Source organism: Hyperolius riggenbachi, chromosome 2, assembly GCF_040937935.1.
Source record: "Hyperolius riggenbachi isolate aHypRig1 chromosome 2, aHypRig1.pri, whole genome shotgun sequence".
NCBI classification, from domain to species: Eukaryota; Metazoa; Chordata; class Amphibia; order Anura; family Hyperoliidae; genus Hyperolius; species Hyperolius riggenbachi.
Genome location: NC_090647.1, coordinates 487819633 through 487838968, shown reverse-complemented (window position 1 = coordinate 487838968; position 19336 = coordinate 487819633). Strand labels below are relative to the sequence as shown.

Here is a 19336-nt window from a genome sequence, read left to right as displayed (position 1 = left end):
GGAAGGGGGGCAAGCAGGTACATCTTTTCAAACATTTCATGCTGAAATTGATTGAAAATTTGTATGTAGTGTGTGGAGGGATTCGAGCTGATAGACCCCTCTCTGATCAGATTATGATCGGAGAGGGATCTCTCTGTTGGCCATATAGATCAGTGTATGGCCACCTTTAGCTAAGAAACGCAGGTTGCACTAATTGCCCAACCCATACTATGCAAACAGGATAGGTACTGATAAAATTGCCATGATGTGAAGCAATTACTCCTCAGCAAAAAACACCTCCAAAGTTGACATGCTGAGCACAAAGCAAGCGCCCAGCACATCCATGCGAGCGTCTGAAAGGTGGAGATTGCTCCGTTCGCAGCCACCCGTGTGAAGGAGGCTTTAGACGAGTTGCCAACAGCTGATTAATTGGCATTTTTTTTAAAAGCTACATTTTAGAGCAGGGTGAATTCACACATAAATGTGTATTTACTACCATTTCAACTTTTTAGTTTTTTACACTCACAGGTTTACATTAATATTTTTGTCCACCCTTTCCTGTGCTATTGACTGCTGTAGCCACACGGCACAGCCAGCGCTACGACCTTCCTTTGCTTCACTACAGTCCTGTCCAATACAGACAGGTCAGGGACTACACAGTGCTTTTCAGCACAGTGTGAGTGTTGTTGTGCAGGAGACAGTTATAGGACACTAGTGTAAAACAGGTCAAGGCACTGGCTTTATTTAAAAATATATTTAATATATTTTTTTTTAATAAATATTTAACTGTAATAATGGTTTATTTCACTAGCCTGTACTGTTAGCCTTTGATATTGTTTTGTGTTACTTCTACAGGAAGAAGCAGAGGAACCAGCAGCAGAGGAGGTAAATTAGAAACGGCAGTGCTTGAAAGACAAGTGTATTTACAAAACACATGCAATATCGGCACTAAAATACCCCAATCAATAATACATTTGTGATTATACCATACTGGAGATATTTGGGAACCCCTCCTGACTGTATAATCAATGGTAGGATCAGCCTCAATTTCGGCACTAAAACCTGCTCATCAGGTAGAGAATATTATCCACTTAACAGTACACTGACTTTGGATGGGGCCAGGAATCCTTTTTCTCCTTTCCGTGGACTCCATTGTGCAAAACCAGCTGGGTTGGCGTCAAAGTGGTCACCTTACTATCAGTACATAGCAAGGATATGAGCAGCGCTACTTAAAAACAGACTAGTGCCTACCTGCAAAAGAGTGCAAGCCCCACTTGTGGGGTCGAATACACACCGAGCATACACATGACCTGTCTACCACTAGAGGAGGATGTTGGTTTCCATTAACAGCTTGCATGCAACCTATTAAGTACTCGTCCCTCCCACTGCGAAGAAGTCAATCCTCCATGGGAGGGGCCTAACACTAACTAAATCCTAACCTATGTATATGCATAGCCTGGGTGCGGCTAATCAAATAAAATAGAAAATTTAAAATTGCGCAAAAGGTGGATCAGCGCAACACCAGGCCGCCTCCGAATGGCCTCCATCAGAGATGCGCTGAGCCCCCCCAGGAACTACAAACGCACCTTGAACCCAAACAGAAGCTCTGCATATACACCAAAAGCATGGCTGTTAAGTGGGAGCAGCTGTCCAAAAACGAATTACATTAGTACATAGCAAGGATATGAGCAGCGCTACTTAAAAACAGACTAGTGCCTACCTGCAAAAGAGTGCAAGCCCCACTTGTGGGGTCGAATACACACCGAGCATACACATGACCTGTCTACCACTAGAGGAGGATGTTGGTTTCCATTAACAGCTTGCATGCAACCTATTAAGTACTCGTCCCTCCCACTGCGAAGAAGTCAATCCTCCATGGGAGGGGCCTAACACTAACTAAATCCTAACCTATGTATATGCATAGCCTGGGTGCGGCTAATCAAATAAAATAGAAAATTTTAAATTGCGCAAAAGGTGGATCAGCGCAACACCAGGCCGCCTCCGAATGGCCTCCATCAGAGATGCGCTGAGCCCCCCCAGGAACTACAAACGCACCTTGAACCCAAACAGAAGCTCTGCATATACACCAAAAGCATGGCTGTTAAGTGGGAGCAGCTGTCCAAAAACGAATTACATTAGTACATAGCAAGGATATGAGCAGCGCTACTTAAAAACAGACTAGTGCCTACCTGCAAAAGAGTGCAAGCCCCACTTGTGGGGTCGAATACACACCGAGCATACACATGACCTGTCTACCACTAGAGGAGGATGTTGGTTTCCATTAACAGCTTGCATGCAACCTATTAAGTACTCGTCCCTCCCACTGCGAAGAAGTCAATCCTCCATGGGAGGGGCCTAACACTAACTAAATCCTAACCTATGTATATGCATAGCCTGGGTGCGGCTAATCAAATAAAATAGAAAATTTAAAATTGCGCAAAAGGTGGATCAGCGCAACACCAGGCCGCCTCCGAATGGCCTCCATCAGAGATGCGCTGAGCCCCCCCAGGAACTACAAACGCACCTTGAACCCAAACAGAAGCTCTGCATATACACCAAAAGCATGGCTGTTAAGTGGGAGCAGCTGTCCAAAAACGAATTACATTAGTACATAGCAAGGATATGAGCAGCGCTACTTAAAAACAGACTAGTGCCTACCTGCAAAAGAGTGCAAGCCCCACTTGTGGGGTCGAATACACACCGAGCATACACATGACCTGTCTACCACTAGAGGAGGATGTTGGTTTCCATTAACAGCTTGCATGCAACCTATTAAGTACTCGTCCCTCCCACTGCGAAGAAGTCAATCCTCCATGGGAGGGGCCTAACACTAACTAAATCCTAACCTATGTATATGCATAGCCTGGGTGCGGCTAATCAAATAAAATAGAAAATTTAAAATTGCGCAAAAGGTGGATCAGCGCAACACCAGGCCGCCTCCGAATGGCCTCCATCAGAGATGCGCTGAGCCCCCCCAGGAACTACAAACGCACCTTGAACCCAAACAGAAGCTCTGCATATACACCAAAAGCATGGCTGTTAAGTGGGAGCAGCTGTCCAAAAACGAATTACATTAGTACATAGCAAGGATATGAGCAGCGCTACTTAAAAACAGACTAGTGCCTACCTGCAAAAGAGTGCAAGCCCCACTTGTGGGGTCGAATACACACCGAGCATACACATGACCTGTCTACCACTAGAGGAGGATGTTGGTTTCCATTAACAGCTTGCATGCAACCTATTAAGTACTCGTCCCTCCCACTGCGAAGAAGTCAATCCTCCATGGGAGGGGCCTAACACTAACTAAATCCTAACCTATGTATATGCATAGCCTGGGTGCGGCTAATCAAATAAAATAGAAAATTTTAAATTGCGCAAAAGGTGGATCAGCGCAACACCAGGCCGCCTCCGAATGGCCTCCATCAGAGATGCGCTGAGCCCCCCCAGGAACTACAAACGCACCTTGAACCCAAACAGAAGCTCTGCATATACACCAAAAGCATGGCTGTTAAGTGGGAGCAGCTGTCCAAAAACGAATTACATTAGTACATAGCAAGGATATGAGCAGCGCTACTTAAAAACAGACTAGTGCCTACCTGCAAAAGAGTGCAAGCCCCACTTGTGGGGTCGAATACACACCGAGCATACACATGACCTGTCTACCACTAGAGGAGGATGTTGGTTTCCATTAACAGCTTGCATGCAACCTATTAAGTACTCGTCCCTCCCACTGCGAAGAAGTCAATCCTCCATGGGAGGGGCCTAACACTAACTAAATCCTAACCTATGTATATGCATAGCCTGGGTGCGGCTAATCAAATAAAATAGAAAATTTAAAATTGCGCAAAAGGTGGATCAGCGCAACACCAGGCCGCTACTTAAAAACAGACTAGTGCCTACCTGCAAAAGAGTGCAAGCCCCACTTGCAATTTTAAATTTTCTATTTTATTTGATTAGCCGCACCCATGCTATGCATATACATAGGTTAGGATTTAGTTAGTGTTAGGCCCCTCCCATGGAGGATTGACTTCTTCGCAGTGGGAGGGACGAGCACTTAATAGGTTGCATGCAAGCTGTTAATGGAAACCAACATCCTCCTCTAGTGGTAGACAGGTCATGTGTATGCTCGGTGTGTATTCGACCCCACAAGTGGGGCTTGCACTCTTTTGCAGGTAGGCACTAGTCTGTTTTTAAGTAGCGCTGCTCATATCCTTGCTATGTACTAATGTAATTCGTTTTTGGACAGCTGCTCCCACTTAACAGCCATGCTTTTGGTGTATATGCAGAGCTTCTGTTTGGGTTCAAGGTGCGTTTGTAGTTCCTGGGGGGGCTCAGCGCATCTCTGATGGAGGCCATTCGGAGGCGGCCTGGTGTTGCGCTGATCCACCTTTTGCGCACCTTACTATCAGGACAGCTGGGAGGGGGACAGAGGAAAGAAGGTTTGTGACCAGTTGCACTTGCCAAACACAACATGGTACCAATTAGGGATGGTCGCTGGATTCCGCGGAATTAAGATTTCCGCGATTCCAGACCGAATTTGGTGATTCCGGTTCCGTTGCGACAGAACGGAATTGCTATATCGCTATGGCGGAATTTCCGCGGAAAAATGTGGAATTCCGCGGAATGCACTTTTTTTTTTGCCTCCAAACGGATTTCTACCTAAAAAAAATAATTTCTGCTCGACAGACTTACATATTCCCCCCAAACTTTCCCTCCTCCTCTTCCGCCGGAGGAGAATCTTGTCTTCCAGGGAATTGTAGGATGTCAAAAGCCAGCTCACATACATTGGCCAGGAATCGAACCCAGGTCTAGTGCTTGGAAGGCAGCTCTCCTCACCACTATACCACCACCAACACTACATGCTGAAGCCAGCCTAGCATGTACCATTGTGATATATCCAAGAGAAAACTGAGCTTGCTTAGGGATTTGTAGGATGTCAAAAGCCAACTCACATACATTGGCCAGGAATGAAACCCAGGGCTACTGCTTGGAAGGCAGCTATCCACACCATTATACCACCAACACTACACATTACAATGCTACATGCTAAAGCCAGCCTACCATATCACAATGGTACATGCTAGGCTGGCTTCAGCATGTAGCACCGTAGTGTGTAGTGTTGGTGGTATAATGGTGAGGATATCTGCCTTCCAAACGGTAGGCCTGGGTTCGATTCCTGGCCAATGTATGTGAGCTGGCTTTTGTTTTGACATGCTACAATTCCCTAAGTAAGCTAATTTTTCTCTTGGGTATATCACAATGGTACATGCTAGGCTGGCTTCAGCATGTAGCATTGTAGTGTGTAGTGTTGGTGGTATAATGGTGTGGACAGCTGCCTTCCAAGCATTAGGTCTGGGTTCGATTCCTGGCCAATGTATGTGAGTTGGCTTTTGACATCCTACAAATCCCTAAGCAAGCTCATTTTTCTCTTGGATATATCACAATGGTACATGCTAGGCTGGCTTCAGCATGTAGTGTTGGTGGTGGTATAGCGGTGAGGAGAGCTGCTTTCCAACCACTAGACCTGGGTTCGATTCCTGGCCAATGTATGTGAGCTGGCTTTTGACATCTTACAATTCCCTGGAAGACAAGATCCTCCTCCTCCGGAGGAGGAGGAGGAAGAAAAAGGAATAGGGGAATAGCCAACAGGTGCTATGGGCTACCATTTAGCATAAACAAGGTTTCATTTGCGATTACTTTAATTTTTCCGGCGGAATTTTGCAAAATTCCGGCGGAAATGTCATAGCGACGGAATTTAGCGCTGGCGGAATCCGCGGATTGCAGCAGAACGGAATTTGCTCTTTCCGATCATCGCTAGTTCCAATCTCCAGCCTGCCAGTGCCAGCCACAGTGAAGACACAATACTGAGTCAAAAGATGAAGTGAGGGCATACTGCTCTCTGATAGGAATGTTAAGTGGCCTCCCAAGTCTTAGTTTTAGTTTATCTCTATTTAAATTTTCCAGGGAAAGTTTTTTGACACCAAAGCCTTCCTCTCTCTCTCCCACTAGTCATGTAATGTACAGAATAAATGAATCCTTAACAAATGATCCTAAATACCTTAATTCCCATGTTATACTTTGCTGATGAGTTCGTCCTTTTACCTGAGTCTAGTGGTGGAGTGCTGCCTTATGTCTTTAATCCATACCACCTCATCCAATCAGGGTGCAGTAGGGTTGTATTGACAGGATGCTAAATAATCCCTTCCAATCAGGATGCAGTTGGATTGTGCGGACAAGCTGCCACTCATCCCTCTGCCAATCAGAATGTAATAGGATTGTGCGGACAAACTGCCACTCATCCCTCTTCCAATCAGGATGCAGTAGGGCTGTGTTGACAGGCTGCTACTCGTCCCTCCTCCAATCAGGATGTAGTAGGATTGTGTGGCCAAGCTGACACTCATCCATTTCCCAATCAGGATGCAGTAGGGATTTGTGGCCAAGCTGCCACTCATCCATTTCCCAATCAGAATGCAGTAGGGATTTGTGGCCAAGCTGACACTCATCCATTTCCCAATCAGGATGCTGTAGGATTATGTGGCCAAGCTGCCAGTTATCCCTCTCCCAATCAGGATCTAGTGAGTTTGTGCGGCCTGCATTAACTGCTTCCTTTATTTCCTTGTAATTCTGTTCCCAGGAGGGAGGGGAGGCTGATGATGAGCAGGGAGAGGAAGAGGAAGCAGAGGAAGAGGAAGCAGAGGAAGAGGAATCATAGACGTCAGCGCTGTCATTGGGTCATTATTCAGGTGAGATCTTCATGCTACAGGAATAGCCCCCCATGCAGTGCAGAATTATTTTCACTGCAGTAACCCTTTAAAGTAAAATCCACTGCCTTTGGAATGCTGTAACATACTGTACATCAGGACAGCAAAGTTTTCTTTTGTCGTTTAATATTGATAAGTATTAGTTTTCAATTGTAATTAGCAGTGTGTATGTGTGTGTGTGTGTGTGTGTGTGTGTATATGTGTGCGTATATATGTGTGTGTGTATATATGTGTGTGTGTGTGTGTGTGTGTGTATATATATGTGTGTGTGTATATATGTGTGTGTGTGTGTGTGGTGTGTGTGTGTGTGTGTGGTGTGTGTGTGTGTGTGTGTGTGTGTGTATATATGTGTGTGTGTATATGTGTGTGTGTGTGTGTGTGTGTGTATATATATGTGTGTGTGTGTGTGTGTATATATATGTGTGTGTGTGTATGTGTGTGTGTGTGTGTGTGTGTATATATGTGTGTGTGTGTGTGTGTGTATATATATATGTGTGTGTGTGTGTGTATATGTGTGTGTGTGTGTGTGTGTATATGTGTGTGTGTGTATATATGTGTGTGTGTGTGTGTGTGTGTGTGTGTATATATGTGTGTGTGTGTGTGTGTGTGTGTATATATATGTGTGTGTGTGTGTGTGTGTATATATGTGTGTGTGTGTGTATATGTGTGTGTGTGTGTGTGTGTATATATGTGTGTGTGTATATGTGTGTGTGTGTGTGTGTGTATATATGTGTGTGTGTGTGTGTGTGTGTGTATATATATGTGTGTGTGTGTGTATGTGTGTGTGTATATATGTGTGTATGTGTGTGTGTGTGTGTGTATACATATGTGTGTGTGTGTGTGTGTATATATATGTGTGTGTGTGTGTGTATATATATGTGTGTGTGTGTGTGTGTGTGTGTGTGTGTGTGTGTGTATATATGTGTGTGTGTGTGTGTGTGTGTGTGTGTGCGCACGCGAGGATGCAGGTGGTATACCATCTCCAGCATGTACGTATGCCGCAGTATACCATCTCCAGTATATGTGTGTGCGCAGGGGATATACCATCTAAAGTATATGTGTATCCTGGGTTATTTTAAAGGTGCTCATACATCAATTTTCCCATTTGATTCCCTGCAGATTTGATCACTTCTTCCTTTAAATTTTGACCAAATATCGATTGAAAGTATTGATCGGACAGGAAGGGTAATCTAGGTCTATAGGGGGTGGGGCAGGAGCGGTGGTAGATTGATGGTCCATAGCGTTGCACTACATTGAATGCTGCGGTTACATCCATATGTAGTAGATTCTCTGCTGGAATCTATTGAAAATAGATATGCTGTGTGTGGTAGGAATTGATTTCTTCTAATAAGGAATTGATTGTTTTGGAGCATTGGGTGAAAATCTATAAGTGTATGGCCAGCTTAACACTTGTGAAACTACAATTAGATAGATAGATAGATAGATAGATAGATAGCATCCCACAAGCATATTTTAGCATAAGGAACATATATTTTATTAGCATTCATTTGGCTGCTAAAATAATTTGATATTTGTGAATGCCTAAACTCCTAAGCTACATACCTGCTTATGTCAGTGACCTCAAAACTTTTATTGTCAAAATAATTATCTCAAGATGGAAGCATTTCAGTGGAAAGTTCTTGGTGGTCTGTATGTTTCTCTTTTGACGGGTTGGCTTTAGAGTTCTATCAACTGGTGTTTTGCTGCCATCATGTGGAAGAAATATAAACTTCATCTTGTAAGAGAAATGAACCTCAGGAGACGAGACATAGTTTATGTAAGAAGAGGTTATTTTATTGAAAAAACATGGACAACGCATTTCATGGGTATAAAACCCTCTTCCTTAGTTCAGTGAACTGTGTTTTACGATAAGTATTCCTGTCCTGTCCTGTGTTCCTTCAAGAAAATTACCTTTTTTTTTTTAACTTGAACATATTTCTCATCTCCTGAGGTAAGTACTGTCACATGCCCCCCAGTGGCCGGACTGCTCAGTGCCTCCCAATCTGCTTCAACACATGGACAATGCAATTTTGTGGATTCAACTGATGTGCTGAAACGGTGGAAATGGACAAACAGACAAGCCGGAAAGGAACGTGTGAGCAACACACTTTTCTACACAATAATTCAGGTACAAGGCTGCCACCACCTCTGTAGAAGGACAGAGAACCTGCACTGACCATTCTAAACCTGCGAATGAAATTGTTAAAACACTCTGGTCTGACAATACAATAATTCAGGTAGCGAATCTTCAGAAAGGCTAGGGTTCTTTCTGTCGTGCTTAAAAAAATTACCCTAAGTCCTTTGTTGTAAATGCAATAAAATTCTTAACATATACCGAAAATTATTAAAAGTAACAATTATGGAGACGGTAGCCACAGGTAAACGGAAAAGAGCCAAAACCAAAGAAAGTGAATACTTAAAGGGAACCTGAACTGAGTAAAATTATTTAAAATAAACACATGACGCAGCTGCAAATGATTATTACATACTAACCACACCTTCAGTTCCTCTCAGAAGCTCACCATTTTCCTCTTACAGTGATCCCTTCCAGTTCTGACAATATTTTGTCAAAACTGAAATATACCAGTTGCTGTCAGTTATATATCCGCTGCTGTCAGTTACAACTGAATGTGCAAGGTAATGTCTATGTTTCCCTATGGCTCAAGTGGGTGATATTACAGTTTAACAGTGTGCTGACCAGGAAACTGTTATGTCAGGGGTAGGGAACCTATGGCTCGGGAGCCAGAGGTGGCTATTTTGATGGCTGCATCTGGCTCACATACAAATCAGTAGGGGTCGATTCACTAAGCTGCACTGCTCAAGCAACGCAGCTTAGTGTGGCAGAGCATATAATATTTTCAAAGTATGTACACTAATGCTGTAGGATGCACTACTAACTTACTCGCGCTACCCCAAAACGAACACCTGCTCCAATTGCCCCACCCTGGACCTGTCAGGTCCAATGACTTTGTAGGACGAGATCCCCACACTTTGATTGGCCCAATAGGCTGCCTTTCACTTAACAGGCAGTCTATTGGGCCAAAGTGCGGAGATCTCGTCCTACAAAGTGAATCAACCCCCAAGTCAGCTAGCTAATTGTACGCGCTGTTAGTCGGTATTTCTCCTGTCTGGCTCTCGGGGAAATTGCTGATGTTGCTGAAACCCAAAAGAAGCTGAAGATGTGTCTGACACTTCCGCTGCCCTGAGGATCAACTGTATAGACATCACCATGGTAACAGTGCAACATGGCCCTCTGCTGCACATGCGCACTGTCCCAGTTTGAAACATATTGTATGGCTCTCACAGATTTATATTTTAAAATATGTGGTGTTTATGGCTCTCTCAGCCAAAAAGGTTCCTGACTCCTGTGTTATGGGGTAATGGCCATTTTCAAAATGGAGTACAGAGAATTCCATTGATCACAGTGGACAAACAGGGCACAGGAGAGGAGAAAGAGGTTAATGAGTAGACTACACAGAAGGTAAGTATGATGTGTTTATGTTTATTTTGACTTTCCAGTTCAGGTTCTCTTTAAAGTTTTTGGAAGAGGTATGTCCTTCGTGTGGAAAACCAAGAAATTCAAAGTTCATTTGTTTCAGAATTCAGCGAAGTTAGCCGTGGGTTCTCTTTCTAGCTTCAATCCGTGGTGTTAAATGGAGAACTCTTTGCTGAAATTGCTGTGTTCCTTTTATACTAACCTGCTCTTCAATACGTGGTGTTAAATGGAGAACTCTTTGCTGAAATTGCTGTGTTTTGTTTCTTTTATACAGACCTGCTCTGAGGGCGGATCTCAGGGTACAGCCCCTGCCCTTAAGATGAATTGGCTCCATACATTTGGGGGAACTAAAATTCAAAATATATGATATTTCCATATCTCAGATCCCGTTCATTGCACACAAATAATAATAGCAAATTCACAATCCCCAAAGAATATGGCTCACATTAATACCAGACATGAATAGTGTGCGACATTTACATGCCGAGAAGTTTAATAACTGGGGGCTGGTTATGTCAGCTTCATAAATGAAATATGAGAATGCTCGGTCAGACGTTAGCAGTAAAATGATATACGGTTCATATAGATCACAAGTACAGTATCTCTTTAAAGGACAAAATAAGAAAGTATAGATATTAAATATAGCCAGGACTCTTGCTTCCAATCTGGCTGCCCCCATGGTGAGCTGAAAGTTTGCTTCTGCAGTGTATTACCAAATGTTTCTTTTCAAGTCGGTGTTCACACCTCTGTGTGAGCTGCCTGCTGAAGGAAGATTCTTTTCATGTTAGAGTTCACACCTAACTGCTAGGTAATGAAAGAAAAAAACATTGTCACCCCAGAAGAGAAGATGGCAGTCACTTGAATAGGGTAGTCCCAAGGCTTTTGCTCTCTGCTACTCCTAGACATGCAATCTGGATTGTACCGTAAATCAAAATTAGAAAACCGATTGATTTTGTTTCTTTAAGGTTCGTCTGTGACAAGTACCTCTTACCTTAAACTGTTTTTAAATATTTTAGACTTATTGGGGTGCCTTCTTTACTCCCATTCTGCATCTCGACCCTCATGGAGGCCATTATTAGTTCAGGCAATTTATGGTTTTTCCAAACCCCTTGTTGATCATAACTACACATTTTTCCGAAGAGCAACCAAACCAGTTAGGACATACAAATCCCACAGAGTAGTTGGACACACTGCTGTAAGTTTCCAAAATAATGTCACTCTTGTGGCTGACAGCATCTGAGAAATAGGAGTGCCAAAGTTTGCTAGTAATCAGTGGATGAGTCTGGGGGCTAAAGGGAGGGGGGCGGTCATTATATCCCCTCTCTATGCAGAGCAGCACAGTATGCACATAAACACATTGGCACAGCTTGGCTCCCTCCTCTTCACTCTGCAGTGTATCAGCGTATGCCAGTGTTCCTCTGCAAGGCCCCTTTTCATGTCATGTGACACCACAGCCCTATGGAGGAAAGCCAGTGTATGTTGCCGTGCTGCAGAGTAAAAAGGAGGCAGCAGGGCCCTGGCAACATATGTATGTGCATGCTGTGTTGCTCTCATTAAAGTGGACCTGAACTCAGAATGTCCTCTCTGCTCTAAAACATACGCAATAGCATAATGACCTTTAAACAAAAAACATTTCTTTGTTACAGCTGATACAAATCCTAAAATAGATCTGCACTGTTTCTACTTCCTGATTCATGGAAGCAGACATATTGTTAACCTCCTGTGCTTTCAAATGGCCTTATCTGCCATCTCTGCTTTTGGCAGTCATGTAACACAGGGGATAAATCAGATTACAACTTGTGATTAGACACAAATGAGGGGGAATTAAAGAGGCTAAAATCTCTAAATACATACAGGGGGCATTCCTCTATGTATTTCTTCAGTCCTGAGCAAAAGTTCAGGTCCACTTTAAGTTGGGAGTCACATAAGGAGGCCACACTTGCAGAGGGCAGATTTTTTTTTTAAATATGGTCCCCACTACATTTTTGTGGATTGAAGGCATGCACCTTAGTTAAGCCCCTGCAGGCATATTGTCCTTGGCAATTCCGGTCCATTATGTCCTAGCTTTCAATGATGCAATGCCTTGTCGAAAAAAGTTTTTTCTGTGTTTGTGTGCAGACTGTTAGGAGTTGAACTAAAAAGGCATAGCTCCAAACTGTCCCTCTTTCAGAGTGACAGTCCCTCTTTGGGAACCAAACCCCCTGTCCCTCTTTCCCCCTCATGTGTCCCTCTTGCAGATTGATGTACAGGTCTAAGTGAATATTTTTATTTTTTCTGCTAAAAATGTGTTTAACTGACTCTAAACTTTATTCCCATCATTTAAATTGATATATTATTCTAAATGTTAAAATGAAGGAAAATTAAAGGGGCACTATGGCGAAAAATTGTAAAATGTAAAATATGTGCAAACATATATAAATAAGAAGTACATTTTTTCCAGAGTAAAATGAGCCATAAATTGCTTTTCTCCTATGTTGCTGTCACTTTCAGTAGGTAGTAGAAATCTGACAGAAGTGACAGGTTTTGGACTAGTCCATCTCTTCATAGGGGATTCTGTGCTTTATTTATTTTCAAAAGCACTTAGTGAATGGCAGTTGCTCTGTCCAGCTACCAAAAAAACTGTGTAGCGAGCAAGGAGGCTGGCCAGCATCATTGTTTAAATCCTTTTTAGGAAATATCTTTATAAAGAATAAAAGCCTTGCTGAGAATCCCCTATGAAGAGATGGACTAGTCCAAAACCTGTCACTTCTGTCAGATTACTACTACCTACTGTAAGTGACAGCAACATAGGAGAAAAGTATTCTATGGCTCATTTTACTCTGGAAAAAACGTACTTCTTATTTGGTTATGTTTGCACATATTTTACATTTTACATTTTTTTTGCCATAGTGCCCCTTTAATGATAATAAAGAGGACTAGTGTGTTTTGAATGATAAAACTGCATCTTTTGCTTTGGAATTCTTTGTGATATGCATGACGAGGGGTGTGGTGGGGGCGTGATTAGAGGTGTGGCAAGGGCGTGTCTTAAAGTGTCCTTCCTTCTTCTCTCAAAATGTTGGGAGGTATGAAAAAAGATAAAGTACATACTTGATTCTTAATTCTTAAAATGTGAAATATTGTTTCCTCTGAATAGTTACAGGTTTAGCTGAAGAATGCTGGCAATTATTATCTAACTTTTCTTGTAAAGTACAATCTCATTGGTTCTTTTTTCCTTTCAGACTGTTTAAGCTGGTTTCACGCGATTGGCACTCAGTCACTCCACTGTGATTTGTCCCCTTGAAGCATACTTGAGAACCATACAAGTTGGCACTCCTCATGAAGACTCCAAATTCTCTTCTAAGCCCTTTATTTCGGCACTTTATGTCCCTTTTCCCATATGAATGACTGGACATGGTAGACTTTGCACTGAATATCCTCGGGAATTATCGCCACCCGGATATTGCGATCACAGTTTGTAATAAAGTTTGAAATAAAACTTGTATTCTTTTTCACAGAAGCTCAGATGTGATGTCACTTCCTGTTTTCTTTAGCTTATTTTGTAATGAAAGGATGGACAAATGCAGCTAACGCTAAAGAGCAGAAGAAAAATCTGTCTGATCATGGTATTATATCTCACACACCAGTAAAAACATAAGTACTGTGGATTAGTATGATAATTAACACATATTTACTGTATATAATACCAACATTTTTTATGTGCTTGCACAGTGAGAATTGAACAAGTCACGTCACGTAGACTAATGCTTCATGTCTGCACTGCGGGCACCATTCTACAGAATGGTTCGGCACCTCCAACAATTATACCGTAGTTCTCTCACATGTAAAATATAGCTCTCTTTATTAGGTATCCATTTAAAAGTCCATAAAATGTGTCAAACTGTGCAGGGCTGCTGCCAGCTTACATGTGAGAGAGCTATAATTGTTGGAGGCGCTGACCCATTTTGTGGAATCATGCATTACCATTCAAGAGGTACAGAAATGGGAAGTTCAGTCTAAACAAACATACTGTCATTAAGTTACATTAGTTATGCTAATTAAAATAGATAGGTAATATAATCTCTTACCCACCCTGTTTTAAAAGTGGTTTGTGATTTCATGGGGGCAGCCATCTGTTTCATGGGGGCAGGCAGGCAGCCCTCTTTTTGGTTGAAAGGAGGTGACAGGGAGCTGGAGACACAGTTCCAACTGTCCTGTGGCCTGATCATCTCTCCCAGCTGCGCACGCTAGGCTTCACATTTCAAATTCAAAATTTCAAAAAATAAATTTGCGCCAAAGCAGCAGAAGGTGAACAACAACATCAGAAATCCCATCATTCTTTGCACGGCATCAGGAGAAAAATGCCCGAGCAGTTTTCTTCTGTGTAGCTAAAAATGAGGGTTGGGTATGAAAAACAAAGTTCTGATGCTGAAACTGTTAAAGAAATAGCAATCCTTTTCAGTGCAGCTGAGTAGATTTTTAGTCTGGAGGTTCACTTGAAGAACGGCCAGGTCTGGACACTTCACTTCTATACTTGCATGGGTGCTGATCACACCACATAGGAGAACATACAAAGTCCATGTATAATCAGAGGCCCCCCAAAAAATGATTCTCTCTTGCATCAGAAGACACCTTCGTATATAGTTATAAAGGTCAGCTGTAACGATTGCGGAATTATCTCCGTGGTCAGCGCACAAGATGTGCGCCGACACTACGGAAATCCTCCACAAACGTCTGAATAACAGAACCCAGCTGTGGTGCAATGCACCTGTAGAGGGAGAATTCCCACCGGCAGGTGGAGCTGTGGAGTGCAGAGAAATAAAGCCTCTGCACTGCCACAGACGCCAGACAGGAATTGTATGAGAGGAAGCAATACAGGGCAAGATAGCCCCTAGTGAAAGAGAGTGAGCACAGAGACAGAATGTATGTACTGTATGTCCACCAATCCAGTCGCCACCCGGCGACGGTGAACACACAACAATGAGGATCAAGTGGTAAAGCAATCGCAAGAAATAGCGATTGCTAACAGCGACACAAGACTGAGTAAGCACAGAGATAGAATGTATGTATGTCCACCAATCTAGTCGCCACCTGGCGACGGTGAACACACAAGAGCGAAAACCAAGTGGGAAAGCAATCGCACGAATGGTGATTGCTAACAGCGACACAAGACTGAGTAAAGACAGAGCATAGACATAGTAACAAAGGCACAGTAAACAATAATGATCAAAACGCCAAAGAAAATAACAAACGTGCTATCTAAACGTGGTCGCTGCACGAAAAGCGCAACAGCGACAAAACACGTTAATGGCACGGTCTCCGCTCAAGAAGCTCAACAGAGACAAAACACGCCAACCCTAACTATCAAATGAACCTAGAAACACAAACAAACAAACAACAGAAACGCTTGCTAATTGGCTGCCTTACCTCAGGCAACAGCAAGCGTTTGCTCCAGACAAACAGACAACAGGAACAAGTCAGATTGCATCCACTGCTCTTCCGCAAGAGCGAGTGCGATCCGTACACAGGAACAGGACTGAAAGAATCCACTGCTCTTCCGCAAGAGCGAATGCGATCCGTACACAGGAATAGGACAGATAGGATCCACTACTCTCCCGCAAGAGCGAGTGCAATCCGTACACGGGAACAGAACTGAAAGGGTCCACTGCTCTTCCGCAAGAGCGAGTGCGATCCAAACAAATAGAGTGGTCCTCTGTCCGCCGCCGGCGACAGAACAATCGCAAAGGAAAGACAGAACGATTCGCTACCGCCAACCGCTGGCGACAGCGCAGTTGCAAGAACAAGACACGACAGAATAGGCAGTACGAATATACACAATCCTGACTGCACTAAACAGGAATGCAAGGAGCACTCCCAAAAGGTATCTACTCTAAGCTAGCAATAATAGCCAACAATGAGCAGAGGGCTGAGACTCCAGGCAAGTTAGCAGGAACAAACCATCATGACCAGCCGGGAATTCTGGGAGGAAATGGCATTTATACTGCAAGCCATCAAAGGAAGCAGCTAAGCAATTTGCATGACAAGTGGATGCAAATTCCTCACCAGCAGAGCAACTCTGCAACTTGCAGAGTGAAGACAGGTCTCTTTTCCAGAGACCTGCAACACTCAGACCTAAAGAATGGTCAAAAAGCTGTCTGCCTGTGCAGACAGCTGAGCAGATCATTACAGTACCCCCCCCCTCTAGGGACGGATTCCAGACGTCCCTCAAAACTGATATTTCCAACAAAACAGTCTGATTGAACACTCATGAAGGCCGGGGCAGCCCGACAAGGCCCAATTCCAGAGTCAATCCTCCGATACTGAACTCATCGGAAGCAGGACCTACTGAAACATGCCCATCAGTACTACAAGTCTCAGTGTTACACCCATCAGAACCGCGAATGCCAGAGAAGAACCCATCGAAACTCTCCGAGCAATACCCACCACCTTCCAGGGACCGTCCAAAATTACCAAACTTGCCACAATACCTATTCGAAGTGTCCCTTTCAACAGAGAAGCCACTGTTGATCCCATCCAGGGTACCAACAAAAATTTCTCCCAGAATCTCCCAGAACACTTTGAAGCTCCGCAGAGATCCCAAGAGGCCAGAATGCTCAGCAGGCTCACATGGAGAACTATCAAGAACCCCTATGGAACCTATGACAATTTCGGATTCAGGATTACCAGGACAATCCTCAAGATTAGGGCTTTCAGGGACCACTTCTGGGCAGGCAGGCAGGCAGGCAATATCAGAACATGTCTCCACCAAGGAAGCATCTGAGCATGCTGGTAACTGAGACACACTTGGGCATTCTGGCTCACAGAGCGCATCGGGGTACACTAGCACAAGAGAAACCTCAGGACATGACGAGGAACTGCCAACCTCAGAGTCCATCACGACAAGACCAAAACCAGGACCGGGCAGAGAATCATCACGAGTAGTGGTCACAAGTACTGGTCTTTCAAAAGAAGACTTGGACTCAGACTTAGAAGTCTCTGTGACTGTAATAGTATCTAACCAGAACTCATCATTGACTACGCATAACTGGAGCTCTACAAGAGCTGCAAAAGTAGTCAGTATAAGTGTGTGGGAGAGCTGGCAGGCACTCAGAGCTATAAAGCCAAAATCAACAACAGATACCCAGTACACTATGTGCTCAAGACCGGCAAGGGAAACGGTTCTGCAGCAATGAAAAAAGGCATAGAAGGAAGTCTGGCACTATAGTGTTTAATGTTCAAAAAATAGTATCGCATCAAGTGGGTATATAGTGCATCAGCAAAACTTGATAAACAACAATTTGATCAAGCAGTGAAAGACACAAACCAACATGGTATCTTGATACTTAGCTGGGTGCTGGTGGGAGGTGGCGGAGGTGGGTGCCAAGAGGTGCACGGCCTAACGACCGTTTCGCATGGCTTGCGCCAGGCTTTCTCAAAGGTGAAATGTGCAACAGTGCTGGAAAGGCAGCGGAGCGTTTTTAAAAGTGCAGTAAACAGCACTTCCGGTCCGCCGTTATAAGCCACGCCCCCTCCGGAAGTTGCAAAACTCATGCCCTATGACCTGAGAGCATTGTGGAACGCAAATGGTACGCATGCAAAGGCCGCGTGTACGCGTCAAAAATGACGTAAGCGCACGCGGACTCATCATACCCACAGCTCGCACAACGCTCCCAGAACGCGGATATGCCGCATGAAGAAACGCGTAAATGCGTAAGAACGACGCGCACAAGCGTCAAAAATGACGCAAGCACGTGCTATCCAAATAGCATGCAAAAAAGTACCTGCATCGCATGGAGCTACTGTACGTTGCTCAAGTCATGCGTACCGGTGGTTGCAATAAAAAACCCTTAGCCCACCCGCTCGTCAAAGGCGAGCAGAGAAAGGCCCAGGGTAAACAGCCATCAGTAGGCAAGATATGGCAAAGGCCTAGCAGGACTAGATATGGAAAATTATCTCATATCAGGCTTATTAGCCTTAGAGTATTATGGCAATATCTTGTGGGGCAAGGAAGGAGAGTTGATAGCACCGGAGGGGGATTGGGTGAATAGAGGAATAGTGAACCCAAAGGTGTGAAAGTGAGCAAGAGGGAGGGGTGATATAAAAGAGGTGGGTACACTAGAGAGAGTAGAAGTGGGAGCAGTGGACAGTATTCCAAAGAGAGGTAATTGATTCAGTCCCAACACGGCATCCATCTAAAATAAAGAAACATATCAATGAATTTAAATATTTAATAATGCTCATCGAAGGGCGATTAGGAATAATTATATCAAAGGATGTAAATTGCCGTGCTGGGGATGAAAGGGCAACAAGTGGCGGCCAGGGGTGGGGGCACAAAGGATCCCCAACCAGGAACACGGAGAGAAACTAAGGATCAAGGAAGCATGCAAGATCTACGTAGTCATTTAGACCCAAAGGACCCATAGCATCCGTGCGTAGGATCCAGAGCGCTTCTTGTCTGAGCAAGAGTTTTTTTCTATCGCCTCCTCTGCGAGGAGTATTGCAAATGTCGATACATGCATAAGACAAAAGATTGGGGTTGCTTTGATGGAAAGTCGACATATGCTCGACGATCCTTGGGCAACCTTTGTTTTTGGGAAGCAGGCGAACGTGTTCCAAGACGCGTTCCTTCACCATTCTGGTGGTTTTGCCGACGTAAAAACGTTTGCATGGACACCACAAAGCATAAACCACAAATTTGGTTCTGCATGTGGCAAAAAAAGAAACGTTATGATGGATCGAACCTAAAGTGTAAGACTTACCGGTTTTCATAAACTGGCAGGCTTTACAAAAGCCACATTTATGATTACCAGATGAGGTGAGATCATTCAGCCAAGTGCGCTGTGGATGCTCGCGAAAGTCGCTGTGTACCAAAAGGTCACCAATAGTTGGTGCTCTCTTAAAAGCGATTAAAGGTTGAGAGGGTAAGGATTCTTTCAGGAGTGGATCTTCTAAAAGTAGGGACCAGTTCCTACTAAAAGCCCATTTGATCTGACTGGCCATGGGTGAAAAGTCAAAAGAGAAGACTCCTGTTCCCTTAGTGGACTTGACTCGCTTTTTCCTTTTTATAAGGTCAGATCTATCTCTATCAAGAGCTTTTTTAATGGCTAGGTTAAGTTTGTTTTCA

At 43.8% G+C, this 19336-nt stretch overlaps 1 protein-coding gene across 2 annotated transcripts in view; it reads left to right on the top strand.

The window, feature by feature from the left end:
- The window catches only part of SH3BGR (SH3 domain binding glutamate rich protein), a 110052-nt gene extending 96320 nt beyond the window's left edge, over nt 1-13732 (top strand). For both annotated transcript variants that reach the window (XM_068270371.1, XM_068270372.1), the window contains exons 5-7: nt 835-864; nt 6614-6722; nt 13455-13732. In XM_068270371.1, coding sequence (XP_068126472.1) covers nt 835-864; nt 6614-6691 — 108 coding nt within the window. In that variant the 3' untranslated portion in view covers nt 6692-6722; nt 13455-13732. The remainder of the gene's footprint in view (nt 1-834; nt 865-6613; nt 6723-13454) is intronic.
- The last annotated feature ends 5604 nt before the right edge of the window (nt 13733-19336 follow it).